The following is a 19,946-nucleotide window of genomic DNA, read 5'->3' as shown; positions in this document are numbered from 1 at the left end:
TAACTGAAAGTAGTGTGAGTGTGTGTGCGTGCGCACATCAGAAGCAACATTAATTGAGGCCTGCAAAGAGGAGTTGTTGTCAAAGCCATCAAATACTAAAATCAGTGAGAGCAGCTATTGCTCTTACAGAAAGGCTAGAGTATCAGGTATTCATAGGTGGTCATCCATCCAGGTCCCAACCTATTTAAAATTTTAGTCTTATTTTTATATTATTTTAATTAATGAGTCTGGTATATTACATCTTTAGGGTCCAATCCTGAAAGGATCTGAGCATCTTCTGGGAAGTACTCACCATACTCAACTCCCACTGAATCAAGTGATGCTCAGCAACTTTGCAGGGTTGGACCCTGCTTTTCTAAGAGATTTCTTATCAAATTAATATTCCAAGTACACAGCATGTACACTGTAAATTACAGAAAACAGTGGCACAAGAGACAGATTGCTTAGTTAAGTGTCAAATTGTGTTCTGGGATGTGAAGAATTAGGCTTCATGCACGTGCAAACATGAGTTACTAGTGACCCAATGACCAAAGTTTGAGAATTGCTGGTATACGCAAGAGTTCACCCTTTCTTCAAGTGGCAGACAATGAGATACATGTTATTTTGTACTCTTGTATGTTTATTTTTTTTCAATTATTAAAAAAGGCAATGCCATGTGCTGTAGATGTCTTACTACAGTAGGTAGGGTTGTTGTGTGCAGCCGGTTTCAGTGAGGACAGCCAAAACATTTTTCCTTTCATAACAGAAGCTAACAAAATACGCTTTGTATGTTCATAACAGAAGCTAACAAAATACGCTTTGTATAGCCATATGAAAGGTGCACTGCTACAGTACCCCACTCAGGGTCTTATCCCATGCCCATCAGCATGGTATCCAAGTCCTGATTGCTTCACCCATTCCTCTAGAGGAGCCTTGTTGTTCCCAAAGAGAAACACTTACCAAACATAGAGGTGATGTGCTTATATTTCACATGTAGGGCCACAATGTCCACCTGTTTGAACCTAGAGTTTAATACCGTCAGCACAGGAGTACAGTGGGCAAATGACTCCACAACAATGGCTCCCGAGTGCTCGTGTATAATATGCACCTGGAGTCTTTTACTATTTTTTTTTTTTTTTTTTGTCCATGTGTAAATGCAGAAACTGGGAATAAAATATCAAACAGGAAAGAGATTTTCTGAAGTGTAACTGAGCCACTGGCTGTGGAAGCTGGCTTACTCAGGAGCCAGAGTTCACACAGAGAAAGGTCTCATACAAACACAAGGAGTACAAAACCACAAAGCTCATTGGCTTTTCAATATTTTTGTCTGAAAATTAGCCAAAGTAGTAACACAGTCTAAGCTGCAGCAACAAATTAAAACTGTGCTTTAAAAATAATCTTCCCCCTCTAGCCCCCACAGCTTATTTCAAATGGATAACAAGTTGAAAATTCCATATGGACTTCTACTTCATTATTGTTATTTCAAACTCTAAACGTTATCTGCTAAAAGATCTTACCTTGGCTCCAAGCCCTGGCAGAAGGTAGGATTTTTCAGCTAATAAGAGCCTGGAAATTTTACAAGACCATGGGGGTTTTAAAAATATTCTTGCACATTCTTAATGGCCAAATTAATAGATCTTATGCCAGATGTAAAGTGGCATTTTATGGTTAACTTTTAAAGGGTACTAATGGGGTAAACCTTTAAGACTACTTTAAGATATGCAAGCAGTTAATTTAATACAAAACCATATTCACTACTGTACATTCATTGTCTGCAATGGACTTCCTGTAAGGCAGTTTAAAATTTTTTTTTCTAGAGAGAAATGTAATTTAAATAGCTCTCAAGTATTCTGCCATTTAATAACTGAAGTTCTTCACTATCCTACTGTCTGGGCTTGCTACCACACACAATGCAGTGCATTAAATACAATTCCCTCACACTTTTATGGATTAACGCACTTCTGCTGAGTTGGTGGTCACGCAGATTCAGCGGCGTTTCTGCGGGTGATCTGCCGGTCCCGTGGCTTCGGCATACCCCCCGCCGCCGAAACCGCAGGACCGGCGGACCTCCCGCAGGCACACCGCCGAAGGCCGCCTGACTGCTGCCCTCACAGCGACTGGCAGGCCGCCCCCCGCAGCTTACCGCCCCAGGCACGCGCTTGCTGCACTGGTGCCTGGAGCCGCCCCTGGCAGGGATATATACAAAGACACAGAAGGCAAAGAGGATACACAGAATGTGTTGCAAAGTCAGAGGAGCACACAATCATGGATATATGGTTATATGCATTTTCGTGAACATCCAGGGTCAAATTCTGCTCTTACTTTTACTGGCATAGGTGAGGTAAATTCCATTCAAGTCAACGGAGCTGGGATGTAAACAAAAGTTGAATTAAGAATGTCAACTGGAACTCCTAAGCATGTGCTTATTTTTCTGATCTTTGTTTCTATAATTCATCTACAATAGTTTCTTTAAAGCCAGACACTAGTTTTCTTTGTTATACCTAGCAAACTGGTGACAAACCAATAAGAAGTACCACAACATCCTCTTCTCCGTTGTTACTCTACTCAGAACAGGCAGCTCTAGCCTGAGGAAACATTTCATATAGATCCAAGACTTCATATTTCCCCATTTCACACAACAGTTAGCAGTTCATGTAAATATTATGAGAATTTCACTATATTTCTTGATTCCACAGACAGCAAAAACAAGGTCAAGTACTTTGTTATCGTGCTGCTGCACTATCCCATATAGGAAGCAGGCAGGCAGAATTTTCTTCAACTCAAACATCCTGTCATTGAATTTTTTCTCAAAGTTGTTCTTAAACAAAAAACAAAGATAAAAGAGTCGTTGGAGTTTTCAAGTGGACTGTGCTAGTCTCCCTCTGCCTCAATAAAGCTATAAATCTTATATGTCTTCCTTCTCCTCCCTTCCCTTGATGCCTTGCACTCTTCATACCAAAGCCAGTAAAATAATTCCCTGGTCCATGTGTGGGATTTCCAACTGTCTGAATATACAAGGGCTTCTGGATAGCTTTGTTAGCTCATATAAATGTTACTAGATCTTTTAAAAGACCTACAGTATAGTGAACAGCAAGTCTGCTGCTAATGCTAATGTTTAACATATTTTAAAACAATGACACATTTGGAAAGTGATGCAGCCAACAGAGGAGCTCAAAGAAAAATATTTGACTCTTGCCAACAAGCAAAAGTAAGCAAATAGAGAAACGCAACAAAAATATGTCAAATGATGCAGCATATAACACAGCTAACAGAAAAGTCACCACATACATGAACAGTCTATAGGTCATGGGCAGAGAAATAATTAAATATGTCCAGAGTGCTCATCACCAGCCAAAGATGTGCCTGGATCTACAGCTTCCCCCCCCACCCCGACTGTAATTTTATCTTGGTATTTGAAGCTCAAAATGGGGGTTGACCACAGAAAATCAGAGTATAGCACTATCTAACTTTCTCAGTCACCTACAAGGCATTGGTAAGCTACCTTGGCTGTGTATTCAAAGATGAAGTTTTAAAGACACCTCAGAGGCTGAATTAGATGTCAGCAGACATAAGTAATGTAGAGGAAACTCCATCTCTGCCCCTCAAACAGGCAGTAGGCAAAAGAACTAAATGTCATGTACAGTAGCGCATCACAAGGGATAAGAGGTAAAAATTTCAAGTTTGGATGCCTAAAGCTAGGTACCTAAATGCATAGTCTGATTTTTAGAGATAAAGAGCATACACAGCTCTCACTGGCAACATTTACACTACACTCCAATATCAGCAGTGTGTGGTGTATGCATAGCCACATGCTGTAATGAAAAGCAAGCTGCGTCCACACTGTGGTGCATACCCACTGGTGTCAGGGAAAGGCTCTGGCAGAGGGAACGCAGCAGGGAAAAGCTTCAGCAGCTTCCCACTGTTTGAACCTAGAGTTTAATACTGTCAGCACAGGAATACAGTGGGCTCCAGCAGCAGGGAGGCAGCGGGACACTACACTGCTAACAATAGCAGTGTAGATGGGGAAAGTGCTGCTTGGGCTGTGGAAAAACCTGTGAGGTACATACCCACAGGCTTCAGGTCTGCTGTTACTGTAGTCGCTTAAGCAATGCCTCACTGTCTACACTGCTATTTATACCCATGCTAAGAGGGTATGTACTCTACATGCCACCAAAAGGAGTGTGCAGTGTAGGCACATCTATTGCCTTATATACTGAGAAGAGGTGCCATGCCATGCCCCATCCCAGTCCACTGAATACAGGGCATAAGCAGGGAGGAAAAAACAAGGCATGGGAAGAGCACCACTGCTCTCCCGCAATTACCAGCCTGCCAAATCAGCCCGCTGAGGCCATGAACAGCCAGACATAACTTACAGCAACATCAGGATGCTCTAAAATAGGCTGAGAGACTGGGCTGGTATCAGGATGGTCAAAATTGATTATTCCATCCTTGCTACAAGCCTGAACCAAGAACTTTGAAATTATTGTATGTATTTAATTCTTTTAACCAATTTTAACTCTCCCCTTTCTTTTTTTCTTTTTATAAATAAAACTTTCGATTTTAGCTACTAATGGATTGGCATCAGCGTGATTTTTGGGTAAGATCTGAGTTATATATTGACTTGGGTGCATGGCTAGTCCTTTGCGATCAGAAGAACTTTTATTTGCTGAGACTGGTTGTAAAGAACCAATCATCTCTAAAGGCTAGTGTTCTGGGGGGTAATACAAGGACTGGAATACCAAAGGAAACTGCTTTTAAGACATCTTGTTAGCCAGCGTGGTGAGACCGAAGTTTACTTAAGTTGCTTGTTTGGTATATCTCATGGGAGAATAACCACCAGTTTTGGGTTGTGTTTGCCCTATTTCTCAGCAGTTTGTCCTGAATTTGGCCCAAAGGCACAGTTACACCTTCACAAAATTTCTCAGTTAAATAATTAATATATTGATTACTAATAATTACTGACACTACTTCACATTGTGTGTGATCTGCAATATTTCACTTAAAGCATAAAAAAGCATCCGAAACTAGAAAAAATATGTCCTTTGGTAACTAAAAGATTATAGCTTTACTCAAAAATGTTATTGTTGTTTTGGTGGTCTGACACTTGTATCACTGCAGTTGAATTCTAGAAATTGATCTGTAATCTGATATCTAATTCAAGTTGTAAAAAAAAAAAAAAAAAAAAAAAAAGCCACTTAACGAACAAACATTTAAGTGACTATTGAAAATATATACTCGATCTTTGTCGTAAAACTGTAAATTGTCTGTGCATCAAACCTAACTACACCAGAGAGAGTAAATCAGTTAAAGTTACAGAGGTGAGAAAACATTTGACCAAGACATGTAAAACTAAACCTTATAGTCTAACCATGCCCATTGGAGAAGTATCTTTCTAGCTTCAGGAAGTTACGGGTTGGTTCATTTCTTGCAGCATGACCAGAACTGAACACAATGTTCAAGCTGAGGGCATATAATCCATTTACGTACGGTAATGGTATTATAATATTTTCATTACTGCTGTTGTCTATCCCTTTAGTACAACCTAACATCTTTTGACCATCACTGTAAATAGAACAAATGCTCTTCCTTGAGCTTTTCACAAAGATAGCTAGTTCTTTTCTTGAGCATCCACAGTTAGTTTAGAACCTATTAACATATTTGAGTAATTCAAATGGTTTCTTCGTGCATAGCCTTCTACTTGCCTATACTGAATTTCATCAGGCATCATGTTGCTCACACACTTGCCTCTGTTCGGGTCTTTTGTAGTTCCTTCCACTCTTCACTAGTTTTGACTAATCTGTATGCCACCTGTAGGTTTTACCACCATCCTGCTCACCCCCTTTTTCCAGATCATTAAGGGGCTGTATGGATTGCCAAGGATCCTTGGGACAGAATCCTGGCAAACTCCCATTTATTAATATCACTCCATTTTTAAAATGGAGACAGTTTTGTCTTAGTCTTGGTTTTCTGTTTCTTAGCCAGTTTCTAGTCAATGGCGGAACTTTACCTCTCACCACATGACTACTTTATCTCCTTATTAGCCTGTTGTGAAAGGCTTTTTGAAAATTGAAATAAATTATGTCGATCAGTTCTTCTTTACACTCCATATAGTTGACCTGCTGAAAAGAATTCTAATGCATCAGAGACACATAACTTTAATTTACAGTAGAACATGCTGTTTTATTCCTATCATGACATGGTCGTTAAGCATGGGCATTATAAAAAAACCCTTAAGATTAGATAGATGTCTGATATATACCTATCTTTAATGGCTCCTTCAGCTAATTTACCTATTACTGAAGTAAGACTCACAGGCTTGTAGTTCCCAGACTCACAGTGCCTTTTACCAGAAAAGCACAACATTTTTGTAAGGAGTATGGGGCCACTGGTTGGAGCTATGGGTTGCAATGGTCCATATAACTGGCTGACCATAAAAACCAGTCCATAAAAACCAACCCCATGGGAAACTTCCTTTGCACTTGTATGGCTGGTGTGAGGTTTCTGGACATCCTTCACATCTCATTATTTCTTCCTCTCGCAATGAAGGCCAATCTGTTTCATGACAACCTACTACTGCCACTTCTGACTTGAACAGGCGCTCAGAACAGCCAGCTCTGCTTCTGGAGTTCCCCTTTGAAGGGGCACCACTAGCTGCCATGGGCAGTGAACAGTAGCAGCCTACAGTCCTCCAAGTCTGAATTTCAGTTGTATTTTAATTCAATGTCAAGGTATCCCTCGGGTATTCCACTGCAATCACTGACAAGTGACAAACAGCACTGCAAATGGCGCTTGCGTCTTGGAATCCTACTTTGTATTAAAAACGAAGGCACCTGTGGATTTTGAATTGGGATACTGAAAAAAGTCAGATGCAGTAGGATCACAACAGCCAAGTTACAGAACACACATTAAGAATCATTAAGCACCATAAACTCTAAATGCTCATAATAGTGTCAGAAATCCCCAATTCCCATTCTACATAAATTGGGCTATAGAGCTCCCAAAGTAGCACACATTTCCTTGATTTCTGTAGCCGTACAATCCCAATTAGTGTTGCAGTGGCCTTCCTTTTTGCCTTAAATTCCTCTCTTAAGGGGAAAAAGGGAAAACTGACTGACTGAAGAGTCAAATAATAATACTACATGCCTGAAGTAAAGGCTTATGTCTGCAGAATTTGAACTTTTGAAATGATTTTAGTTTATCTGTGAAGCTCTAGGTAACTGCTAAGTCTTAACAATGCTGAATCTTCTCTTAACATGTTAAAATTATTTCACCTCAAGACTGACAAGAAGCATGAGCAATTTCAGCCTTACAGGTAATTTTTTTCAGAAAGTTATAAAGTCACTGGCAACAAGGATTTAGAATGAAAATGCCATCTCAACCATAGCTGTAACATTACTAGTCCCATCCTATAAAGAGGATTCTGTTCAGCTATGTACCTTCCCAGTTTTACAGCCTTTGCATGCACTAGGGGAACAGTCATTAAAAAGCCACTTTAGAAATAAAATAAAGACCTTCTCTGCTTGTGACAAGCTTCCATCATGTGAAAATCAAAAGCTGATGCCTCCACAGTGGGATATTTATTGCCGGTTCCAGACAGTTTAAACAGGGCTATGAATAGGGTGGGGCAGAGGAGGCAAACAACAAGCTAGAAGGAGCGTTTAAATAAAAATTCCACTTGGGTGGTTTGAAGAGTTCCTTTCCACACTAACCAGCTCCTCCACCCCTACACACAGTGTCGATATCCACTGAGATTCCTCTACTACATTTAGGGAGTATTTTAATTCCCTTCTCCCTGCCTCCACCCATCTCCCCATAGAAGAGGCTATCACAGATCAAGTCTGCTAAGAGAAGTGATTAAAACTCGTATCTCAAGAGGCAAGTTGCATTTAAAAACAGATGAATGTGCAGGCTAGGCAAAAGTTTTCAGAAAATATACCCAACTTTAAAAAAAAAAATTAGTCTTAGGTCACTTCACTGTTCTAAGTTCAGTTTTCTTCTGAAGAGGAATGATCCTTGAAAATAATTCAGGATAGGTTAAGGAACCCTTTTTTTTTTTTTTAATGTTTTCTGCTTGGATTTTGCAATTCTCTCTCATTTCTCCTACTCTAATTAAAATTTTATTTCTTCAAATATCTATTTGTATAATTTTTTTCTAACATACTAAGTAGAATGAGAATTACATAAGAACATAAGAAGGGCCATACTGGGTCAGACCAAAGATCCATCTAGCCCAGTATCCTGTCTTCCGACAGTGGCCAATGCCAGGTGCCCCAGAGGGAACGAACAGAACAGGTAATCATCAAGTGATCCATTCCTTATCGCCCATTCCCAGTTTCTGGGAAACAGAGGCTAGGGACACCATTCCTGCCCATCCCGGCTAATAGCCATTGATGGACCTATCCTCCATGAATTTATCCAGTTCTTTTTTGAACCGTTATACTCTTGGCTTTTACAACGTCCTCTGGCAAGGAGTTCCACAGGTTGACTATGCGTTGTATGAAAAAAATACTTCCTTTTGTTTGTTTTAAACCTGCTGCCTACTAATTTCATTTGGTGACCCCTAGTTCTTGTTGGATCACTATTATACATGTTAGAGGCATACAGAAATCCAGACATGCACATAAGCATTTCAGAAGTGCAAAAACAATGTAATGCAAGGGAAAACCGCTAGCACTCAGGGGAGACTGGCCTATCTCAAAAACCAAAAGGAATAAGTGTTAGAGTAAGGGAGAGCAAAGGGGAAGCTCTTCTTTCTCCTCTCTCTTCTCCTTTCCTCCATTTGCAGAGCTCTTCCCTCTCAGATAGTGAGGTGAAGACAATCCACTACTCAGCCAACCACCCACCCTACAGATAAGCTGCGGGACAATCCACCTGCCACCACCACTCCTGCTGATGTAGAATAACTACCAGGTGGAAGGATTATTTAAGATCCTCTATACGATGCTAGGGAATGGGTTCAAGAGTGGTGGGTCAAAGGTTGAAGGACAGATGGCTAGGGATTTGGGTGGTAGTGGGAGAAAGGACTAATGGATTTTGGCCAAGAATGTGGGACTCGGGTCATATTTTGCCCATGGACGGTAACACATAGCAGCAGTTGACATAGAGGTTGCTCCTTTTTGGAGTTTTGACAGCACATCACTAATCTGGTATCAGAAACATACAATATTTTATAAATGCTGGCCTAACTATTTACATGCAGAAATATTCTGGCATTATCTCCTTTCATTGGAAGGCACAAAACAAATTGATTGCCTCAGACGCCTCAAAATGGGTCAGACTACTAGACTTCTTCCTTATCAGTTCATCTGAGCAGTGCTCTCCTGCCTACTCCCCACCAAAAAAGCATGGACACCAAATCTTCATGAAGATCATATATATTAATCATGCTATCCTGGCCACAAGCATTACCAATGGACATAAGTGTACAGAGTTACCAGGAAACTGCTGTACCATACTCAGACACTAATAATTACACTTGCCATGCCTGGTCTCAAAAAAAAAAAAAAAAAAAAAAAAGATATATTCCTATTCACCAAAATACAGCCAACAACAAAAAAATAGCTCATACTTTGAGCTGGATTGTACTACTAAAAGTTTGCTATGATTTACCTGTCTTCCTTCCATTTTGGAGTTTCTAGATATGTTAATGTACAATTCTGGGGATGATGAAGGCTATATGATTGCAAACTCTTTGACAAGCTATAAAGATACCGAAATGCCCATAAACTATCAGTATATAAACCAACTGGCATATCATTTTAAAACAAAGTAACCAGCAACTAATATATGGCTAACTGTAACAAAAAAACACCCCTTCATTGTGGTGAGCATATAAATCCACTTCACATCTAATACAAATGATTCCATGTAAAGAAATCTATGAATTACTGCAGCAATTCATATTCATCAGCTTTTAAAAAGCTAAAACACAAGTCACTCACAAAGTTGTTTTTTCACTCCCAATCTGTGTTGCTGTGGCCACATCTCGACTATCTCGCCATTACCTGCTGGATGCCTTCCACTCAACTTCAACTTGGCTTGGCCAAAATGGAACTTCCCTATCTTTCCTCCAGAGCCCTCTTCTGGGTCATTCTTCACAACAGTGTCATTCTTCCCGTCTGTCAAGACTGTAAGCTTGGGTCATCTTTGATTCTCTCTCTCTCTTTCTAACCCCCTATATCTAGGCTGTTTCCAAATCTTACTGCTGCTTCTTCCATAATATCCTTCCTATCCTACCTGCCCACAGCTGAAACTTATCTCCTGCTTTGATTACTGTAACCTCTTCCTCAACACTCACTTCACTCTCTGATCCATATCAAATGGAGCTACTGAAGACCGGGTTCCCTTGCCAGTCTCTCCAACCACTTTAAATCCCTCCACTGGCTCTGCTTCTTCCACTATATCAAGTTCAAGTTTCTCTGCCTGACCTTCAAGACGCTTCAGACTCTGTCTCTCTGACCTTATCCACTTGTTTTTGTTATTCACAGCCATTCTGTTCAGCGAAAGACACCAACCTTGACCACCCACTTGTCTGCTCATTCCCACAAACCTCTTCATCCTTACTTCAACACCACCCGTTACGTGTGGATTGTTCTCCTTGATATGTGATCTGATCATTCCTCCTTTTAATCCCTTCTCCAGGCCAACTTCGGCTGTGATAACTACAAGAAAGTAGCCAATGTTAAATGGCAAGACTCAGGGCAGTTGGAAAATATTGCTATTTGTGTAATTAAAAAAACTAAAAAAAATGTTGCAAATATAAATATAGAAATATACCAATATACTGCATATATATTTAATTGTCTCCCTCCCTACCCGTCTTTGTATATTACTTCTGTTGTTACTATGTAAACTCTTTGGGGCAGAGACTTTGTTCTACCTCAACATCTGTACAGTAGAGAGCACAACCTCTGATTCTGACTGTGGTCTCTGTGTGCTGCTGGAATATAAATATTTACTACCAACTTAACACCTAAACAGCTCTCTAGTGGCCCAAGTGCCATAACTCAAGTATCATGTAGCAGTGCAAACAAAAGCTAGCAAGAAGCAATGGATCTGCACTTTTGGGAGTGGTAGAAGGTGAGAAGAGGAGCACTAGTAGTTACAATTCCCTCTACCCCAACCCAGAAATGCCTATTGATACTGAAGTGGCTGTCTCTCTAGTACTATTAGAGAATGCTATTATATAACTTCTTACAGAAATATCCTTTCAGTGAAATCACAACAATCTTCAGTGGCTCATTATAGAGCTTTTTTCCCCAGGGAGAAAAAAAAATCTGTGTTACAAAAAGCTATGCTTCAATCAGGACGCAAGTGTTCTCAACATTGTTATTAGTAAGAAGGGAATGTGCGTAGATTACTGCACCATACACTTGCCCTCTGAAAACAGCATATCGGCAGCTATTATACTTTAATATTTCTTTTATTCACATCTCAGTAACTAATAGAACTAATATTTTATTCACATCTCAGTAACTAATAGAACTAATAGAACCTACCACAGAGTTTTCTTGCCTCTTAATACAAATCCTCATCACAGAGCATGAAAAAACCCTTACAGCCCAATCTCTCACAAAAGGTGAAATTGGTTTATTTGGAAGGGGAATAAATTGATAGGTCATTGTTAATTCCAGACATTTCTCATAAATCAACTAAACAATCTATAATGTCAACAGATTGATGAGCCAAGTGACAATACAACCAAAACATCTGAACATTTAAATAGCCAATAGTTAACATCCATGATTTTGCACAATTTACAAAAGATATAAACGCCCATTTAGAATCCACAGATATAACAAAGTTGCCTGAAAGAAATTTAAAAAAGGAAGAAAAATATGGAACACAACCCAAAACATGGAAACGAAAACAAGAGACACTTACTTCAGATTTGGAGGACATGTTTTCCTCCATGTCAGAATCATTGGGATCCACAATATCATCGAATGGTGGTAAAGTAGGCTTTTTCTTCTCCAGTGTCTCACTTTCCATTTTGACCTTCCCCATCTTAAGATGAGATTTATCCCTTATTTGTTTTTTGTCAGCAGAACAAGTAAGTATCAGGGAGGGAGCACTAGAAAAACTTCGAAATAAAGCCTCCGAACTACTTTTTTTCCTTTTTTTGGCAGTAAGTTCCTCAGAATCTGTAGTGGGGGGCCTTTTTGTAGGGGCTTTCTTTTCTTGCTGCTGTCCACCTGTTATAGTAAGAATGCTATTTTCAGATTTTGGCTCCTTGGACATGGGTTTGGGTTCCTTGAAGGCCATCTTAGGAACTATTTTTTCATCTTTCAGTGGTTTGTTTTCTTTGGGTTTCTTAGAGGATTCTTTGGAAGATTTGTTGTGTTCCCTGGAAGGTTCTTTGAAGGCACTTTTATGTTCTTTTGAGTCTTTAGACGGTTTTTCCTTGTGCTCCTTTGTTAATTTATGGGGCTTTGAAAAACTGTTACTACTGCTGCTGCTGTTCGTGTTTATATTCTTATTGGGGTCCTGCAACCAGGATAAGCACAGAGGAGATTTAAAACAAAGACAAAAACAGTATGAACACAAGATTTAACCTAAACACTTGGATTACAAACTGTAGAATTTGTTCACTCTTGGAATACATTCATAGGTTAAAACAATTCTTCTAGGTTCCCCCTTTTAAAAAATTGGCAATCTTTGTCCTTTGAAAAAACTGATCTTATCTTAAGAAACACATAGCCGATTTATTTTAAAAGATGAATACAGTACCTCAGTGGTTATAAAAGGTGGACTTTTTCAGTGAATTGTAGTGCAATAAGCGCATCTAAGACACTACAGAATGCTCCTCTAAATTGTTTGGCAGGTAGTTAGGGCAATTTTAACTTCTGAACAAAGTTGGGTTTAAGTAGTATAAATGAGAAAAGCACATAAAAAGAAAGTTCAGGAATTTCTAATAAAAAATGTCCAGTGTGAAAAGCAAAACTGTTATGACAACAAGGCAGGTAAGGAACCTGTACTTTACAGCACAACTACAACCATGCGAGGGTCAAAACTCACGTTGCCCCCACAACATTTCAAGCAAGATCTTATGTTCTCCCCAACTTTTTCCACAGTTCATTTCTCATACAGAATGATATATCAGTGGATAATTCCTAAAACCCATCTGGCTACCCAGTATTTTAATGAAGTCTTCTTCGCTTCAAACTCATGGTAGGGGAAAAAAGCTGTGAAGTAGACTGTGCTAGGGGAGGAAAACCTTTACCTGGTTCCACTTCCTCATACTGCTGTTTACTTTTTCCCGGGTTTTGTTTATGTTGGGTATTTCCTTATTTTTTTAATTCCACCTTTGATAATGGCATTAAGCTTTTGAGCCGTTCTTATGTTTAAGTAGTCCTACCAAACAAGCAAATGGCAGATATGGTGTGTAATGTGCGTCTTCGCCCAAGTTTGCCACTGTAAAAATCTTAAAGGCCAAACATATGGCAGAGCCAGCATCTTTCAAGTGGTACTAATAGTAAGCGAACCACATTTTGAACCACTAAAAATGCTATTTCTGGGACTTCTCATTACATATGATCTGACCCCATTGTTTCTGGCCTGATTTTCAAAAGATGCTGACCTCACCAGCAGCTCACATTGATAGAGCGCTAAGAACCTCTGAAAAATCATTCATTCCAGAGATGTTAACACCAAATGCTTACATTAGTTATCCCCAGAAACAAGTTTATTTTTACTGAACTAGTAATTCTGAAACAACAAAACCCATTTTCCAATGAGTAACATATGCTCAAAGTAAGTATTTTCCTATAGGTTGATTACACAATATTATCTTAAAGTAAACATATTTTTATTCAAGTTTTCCTAAATGTTAATCAGATTTTGATGATGAAATGCATACAATTCAATTGACTGCATACAGTTCTCAAACTGCCTTTCTCCGTGGCAAAAATAAAAGTCTAAATCAGGGGTCGGCAACGTTTGGTGCGCGGCTCGCCAGGGTAAGCACCCTGGCGGGCCGGGCCAGTTTATTTACCTGCTGACGCAGCAGGTTCGGCCAATCGCGGCCCCCACTGGCCGTGGTTCGCTGTTCTGGGCCAATGGGGGCGGCAGGAAGCCGCGGCCAGCACATCGCTCACCCGCGCCGCTTCTCGCCGCCCCCATTGGCCCGGGACGGCGAACCGCGGCCAGTGGGGGCAGCGATCGGCCGAACCTGCCGCGTCAGCAGGTAAATAAACTGGCCTGGCCCGGCCCGCCAGGGTGCTTACCCTGGCGAGCCGCGTGCCAAACGTTGCTGACCCCTGGTCTAAATGGTATAGAAATTAAAAAGAATTTTAGAACTTCATGGAACCAAGGGGAGTTTTGGGTGTGCAAACAAACAAATAAACAAACAAAATCTACAAAACACTGTAACTTGGGGGTTATAAAATTATGATGTAAAATAGTACATACACAGATATTTGTACACAAATAGGATTCATTTACTGACAACATGCACAGTCATTCCAACATACTATAATACTCTTTTCTTCTCCTGCTTAGAAAGCAACAATAGAACCCAGATGACAAGCAGTGAATTAAATCAGTAGGATCATCTAGCTCACAAACAGAAGAATTACTGGAACAGCACAATGGCCCAAATATTTTACTTGAATATACTGTTTCAAGCAGTGATCTCCACCAATTTTTTCAGTAAATGAGGAAAAAACAAAGCACCTTAGCCACCGTGCAACACTATAGTGTGTGTGTGTGTGTGTGTGTGTGTGTGTGTGTGTGTGTGTGTGTGTGTGTGTGTGTGTGTGTGTGTGTGTGTGTGTGTGTGGTTTCTCTAACTGCCACCTGTCTCAAGAAGTTTTCACCCTATAGCATGAGAGTTGATCATCCTAATTTTTTTCCACACGACTAACTGCCAGCACTGTTCTTACTAAGCATCTAATCCTTCTTTCAATCTTCCTAAGCAAGTTACTTCAACAATATCCAGCAATAGTGAATTTCATAGATCAATCTATGGCAAAATTTGTAATGCGTGGTTACCTTAGTTGAATTATGCCAACTAAATTTCTGTGTTTAACCTGTGTGGGGAGCTTGCTCCCAATTATGACTGTCAGATATTTAAGCTTATTGCTATAAAAATATATTTGTAATGCTAATTGTGATGCTGGGAAACCAAGTGCTAGCTTTGGCCAAGGCCGTAGGTGTTAGCTCAAAACTGACAACCTCATAGCTGGAAACCAAACCAGCTCATATATAGGTTAGTTTTGTTCAAAATAGGTATTAGTCATATAAGAATGTATTTAGACTATCAAATGCCTGTAAGTTGCTGCACGCATTCATCTCATTTGTAATGTCTGTACTCCATGCTATTAAGAAATATGTACATTTTGGTTTGTAGCTTTGAAAACATTTGTTCTGAACTTGTGAACCCAGCTATGGGAATCGTCCCTGCCCGTCCATCCAGGAGGACTATCAGAAATTAAATCAGCTTTGTTCATTGCCTCATCCATCCATAGAGAAGTATGTGCAGAGGGCCTCGTCCCATCGGTTTTAATGCTGGAAGGTGGAAATAAAAATAGTTGACATGAAGATTTTTCATCTCTTTGCTGTCTGAACTCTCACAGGGCTAGAAAGTCTCAACTGAGGCAGAGCCTGGGTCTGCCCTGAAAGACCTCTTGAATTGACAGATTACCACATCTCTATCACCTTTGGGAATCATAGATAACTCACTTGTGTGTATATGCTTGCTTTAACCTGTAAATAATTTATTTCCCCTAGTAAATAAACTTTAATTAGTTCATTATAGGAAATGGCAACAGGTGTTCTCTTTGGTGTGTGATCTCAGATACAAATTGAGTTGGGGTAAGTGACTGGTCTGTTAGGACTGGAAGCAACCTCAGTATGTGTGACTTTTGGTCTAAGCGACCATTTATCACTAAGTCCACTTGCCTGGGTGAAAGACAGTGTGGTTTGTAATATTGGTTTGGTTTGACTCAGGAGTGGAGACCAATGTAGCCATTGATATCTCAGTAAACAAAATATTTAAAAGAGATCATTAAAATCTTCTTGAAATTTTGGAAGTCAAGGAGAGCTTGCTAAATAAGAGCTATGTGTAGAGACTGGTGCATATTTGCCAGTTAGAACAGTATAAGTGTTGTAAAGAAAATTTTGTTGCTGAGAATGGGAACTACCACAAAGTTAAAGGGAGAGCTCAGGCTTTGGCCTTAATTTGGTTGAATTAGCATTCACTCAAGCCCCATTCAAGTTGCCAAGCCAATGAAGTACCTGCTGTGGAGAACTGGGAAATTTCTGGGGGGGTTTAAATGAAAGAATGAAACACTCAGTTTCTCCCCCTCACATTGTATTGTTATTCACCAGGGTGAAGGAGTTAACGTCTCTCTCTTCTAATGGGAAGAAACAATAGATCTAAGACTCTGGAAGCATGGAAACTTCAAAGACTATTACATCTGGATATGTCAGATGCTGTGGGGTACATGGAATATTCAAAGACTTTTGTATCGATAAACGCTCTAGGTCTTTGTCTTCCTGGCTCACTGGGTGGTTTTGGGGAACCAGGAATCCCTCAGAGTTTATTAATGCAAAGTCACTGTGCTGGTTATACAGCTACCCAGCCCTTTGAACCATTGACTGGTTTTATCTGTTTCAGAAGGACTGGGGGAAGAAAGACCCCTAACTGTATAAAGTGTCAGCCTGAACTGATTCTGTGACCCTCACTTGATCCACAAACTGACATGAGACTTTAACCAAGAGGACAAAACCCTGCTATAAGAGTTTGAAAGATTTTTGAAAGCTACCATGGTCTCCATATGGAAGATGGGCAACGCCTGGTAAGTTTAACATGAATGAAGACCATTTATTGTTTTTTTGTATGTTTTCTCTGTAATGCTTTTGTCCTAAATAAATGAACTGTGCTTCATGAAAGCTGACTGGTCACTGGTAACACTGTCAAAGCCCTTGAGAGACATCAGAATAGCAGGCACTAAAGTAAGATCAGACCTGCTGGAATAAACACAACCCTAAAACACTATTCTGGAGGGAGAGGAACACGAGTTCCTGCCCCATAGAGTGCTCTTGAGGGGACAGAAGTGCAATTAAACATGGAACTGATACATCTACAATTCCCTGATCTTTATATCACATATATAAAAATTATGCATTTAACTATCTTGTTTTTTGTCAGTTGATGTTCATTCACCCTTCTGTACTGATAAGCATCTGGTTTTTTGAGGGGGAGGTTTCCCGGGAGTGGGGGTGGTAACCCTCCTGCCTATCTGTAGCTGTGGTTTATTTGGCTGCCTTACACTGCCACATGTTTACAATGAGGAAGAGGGAAACATTTAACTTTTGTGAACTGCTGTTGGAGTAACCACAATTCAGAATGTGACAGCGGCAGAACATGAGAAATGCAATGAGCAAACTAGGGTCACAGTAACCCACAACCTATATTGAGGTTGACTAATTTTAAAAATATAGTTTGTAGAACTGCTCTGAAAACAGAGTTGGCCTTTCAAATAGAACGTGTGTCAGTTAGATGGGATGTTAGAGCAAGGTACCTGTATTCTGCTGTGCAGCTATACTTGTTATCTAATTAGCAAGACACTGACAGAAAACTCTTCAGGACTTGTGTAATCTAGATGTTTAGGCTGTGCCTATCAGTGTAGGAGCTGAGACTATGTCTACACTGCCCCACAGTTTGGACTATGGGGTGTGAACAGAAGTGTGCACCAAAATGCTGCACTCTAACTCCCCCATGTGGATGCTGCAGGTGTGAACTTAGATTCCTAGTTCACATTAATGTAGTCCTGTTTGAAAATGAACACGTTAACGCAAACTAGGTTATTTTTTAATTTGTGCCTGCAGCATCCACACGGGGGAGTTACAATGTAGCATTTTGGTGCGCACTGCTATTCATTCCCTCATAGTTTGAACCTGAGGCTGCGTAGACAAGCTGTAATGTCTTACAAATATTAGAACTAGGAAATAGCAACCTCTCTTTTCCTCCCCATAGATGTAAGGGGAAGAGGAACAGTTAATTGTTTTGTTTGTAATGTTTGCATTTTTGTTACTTAAAATATTTTATTTAGTTTTGTGACATTTAAAAAAAAACCTATCCAGAGCTTTCTTCAAACAATATGTCAAAAATACAGTAATAGTACATGCCTAAACACAGCAGCCACCATAACACCAGAAAAAAATCTCCAAAAGCCTAAGAAGAAACTTGGGGATGGGGAACAATAAGAGACTGACCCACAAGACAGACACAAGACAGACATTTTTCATGGGTATATATTTAAAAACAAAAGAAAACTGGTATTGCCAGGCCTTCAGAGCCAGCAGTAAGGAGTCCAAACATTAGAGCTGGTCAAAAAATTTCTGATGGAATATTTTTCCACTGGAAAATGCCAATTCCTCAAAATCTAATCAATTTCCTACACAATGGAACATTTGGCCTCTGCCCAGCTCTACCAACCATAAATGAAATGTGGCTGAGATAGGAAATTCAGTAGTCTAGCTGAGAAGACGGTTCTCTATGAATGCATTCTCACTGTGGGTCTAAACCACACTAGTATTTTAAATATATTAGACAGATTTTGAAACTTCCTGATTCAACTATCAAATTATTATGCACTCTACTAATCATAGAACTGGAAGGGGCCTTGAGAGGTCATCTAGTCCAGTCCCCTGCACTCGTGGCAGGACTAAGTATTATCTAGACCATCCCTGACAGGTGTTTGTCTAACCTGCTCTTAAAAATTTCCAATCATGGAGAGTCCACAACCTCCCTAGGCAATTTATTCCAGTGCTTAGCCACCCTGACAGTTAGGAAGTTTTTCCTAATGTCCAACCTAAACCTCCCTTGCCGCAATTTAAGTTCATTGCTTCTTGTCCGATCCTCAGAGGTTAAGAAGAACAATTTTTCTCCCTCCTCCTTGTCACAACCTTTTATCTACTTGAAGGCATGTACTTGTGGCATACTAATGAAAGATAAGTGCCTTTAAACACTAAGCAGTAAATAAAATCTATTACTCCCCTTAACAATTCTGATGACATTTGAATGTTTGAAGGTAAGGCACTTCCCCACTTGCCATGCCACTAATTAAAACAAAACCAAAAACATTAATCATTCCTGATTTTAGTCAAGACCATTTTCCTGGAGTTTTGAAGTGTGTGTGCGGGTAAAGCTTAAGTTCTATGTAAAACAAAACCCAAAGGCAAGATCTAGTGATTAGTGCTGTTTTTATATTCCATATGGAAGGCCAAAGTCTGATTCTTAGTTGTGTTCTTTCATGTCTTGGCCAACCAAAGGCCAGGGTGATGTCCTCAGTAGGGGTGTCTGGAAAACAAGAATTCCATTTCATGAAAAAGGTTTCAAAATTTGTCTTTTTTCTGGTCTGAATCAGAGAGAGCAGGGACTTGAATCTGAATCTCCCACATCTCAGGTGAGTGCCCTAATAACTGAGCTATAGGGTAATTCCTACACCTCAATGTCAGCCCAGGATCAGTAGAACTCAAGTTACGAGACCCTGTGTTTATTAACCTAAGGCTTGAGCATCTACACACATTTGTAACTGAAGTTTAGGAATTGTTGAACCCTAGATCCCAACCTGAGTTCCAGCATCCTGCATTATGTGGGTCTAAGGGCTTGTCTACACTTACCGGGGGATCGACGCGTGGTGATCGATGATGCATCGACAGTCCATTTAGCGGGTCTACTGAAGACCCGCTAAATCAACCACAGATCACTCTCCTGTCAACTCCTGTACTCGACCTGAATGAGACATGCAAGGGGAATCGATGGGAGAGCGGCTCCTATCGACATAGCGTAGTGTGGACCCCGCGGTAAGTAGATCTAAGTACGTCGACTTCAGCTACATTATTCATGTAGCTGAAGTTGCATAACTTGGATCGATCTCCCCCCATAGTGTAGACAAGGCCTGAGTCCAACCAACTATAATCTAGACTTCCTAGCACTCTCCCAAAATGTGGTGGCTGCT

General features: G+C 40.1%; 1 protein-coding gene across 2 annotated transcripts in view; it reads right to left on the bottom strand.

Annotated features, from left to right (window-relative positions):
* The window catches only part of MLLT3 (MLLT3 super elongation complex subunit), a 224,070-nt gene that overhangs the window by 47,848 nt on the left and 156,276 nt on the right, over positions 1 to 19,946 (bottom strand). For both annotated transcript variants that reach the window (XM_065406709.1, XM_065406708.1), the window contains one exon: positions 11,863 to 12,465. In XM_065406709.1, coding sequence (XP_065262781.1) covers positions 11,863 to 12,465 — 603 coding nt within the window. The remainder of the gene's footprint in view (positions 1 to 11,862; positions 12,466 to 19,946) is intronic.

Source organism: Emys orbicularis, chromosome 6 (genome assembly GCF_028017835.1).
Source record: "Emys orbicularis isolate rEmyOrb1 chromosome 6, rEmyOrb1.hap1, whole genome shotgun sequence".
NCBI lineage: Eukaryota > Metazoa > Chordata > Testudines > Emydidae > Emys > Emys orbicularis.
The sequence above is the reverse complement of the archived record's forward strand: the minus strand, read 5'-3'. Positions and strand labels throughout refer to the sequence as shown.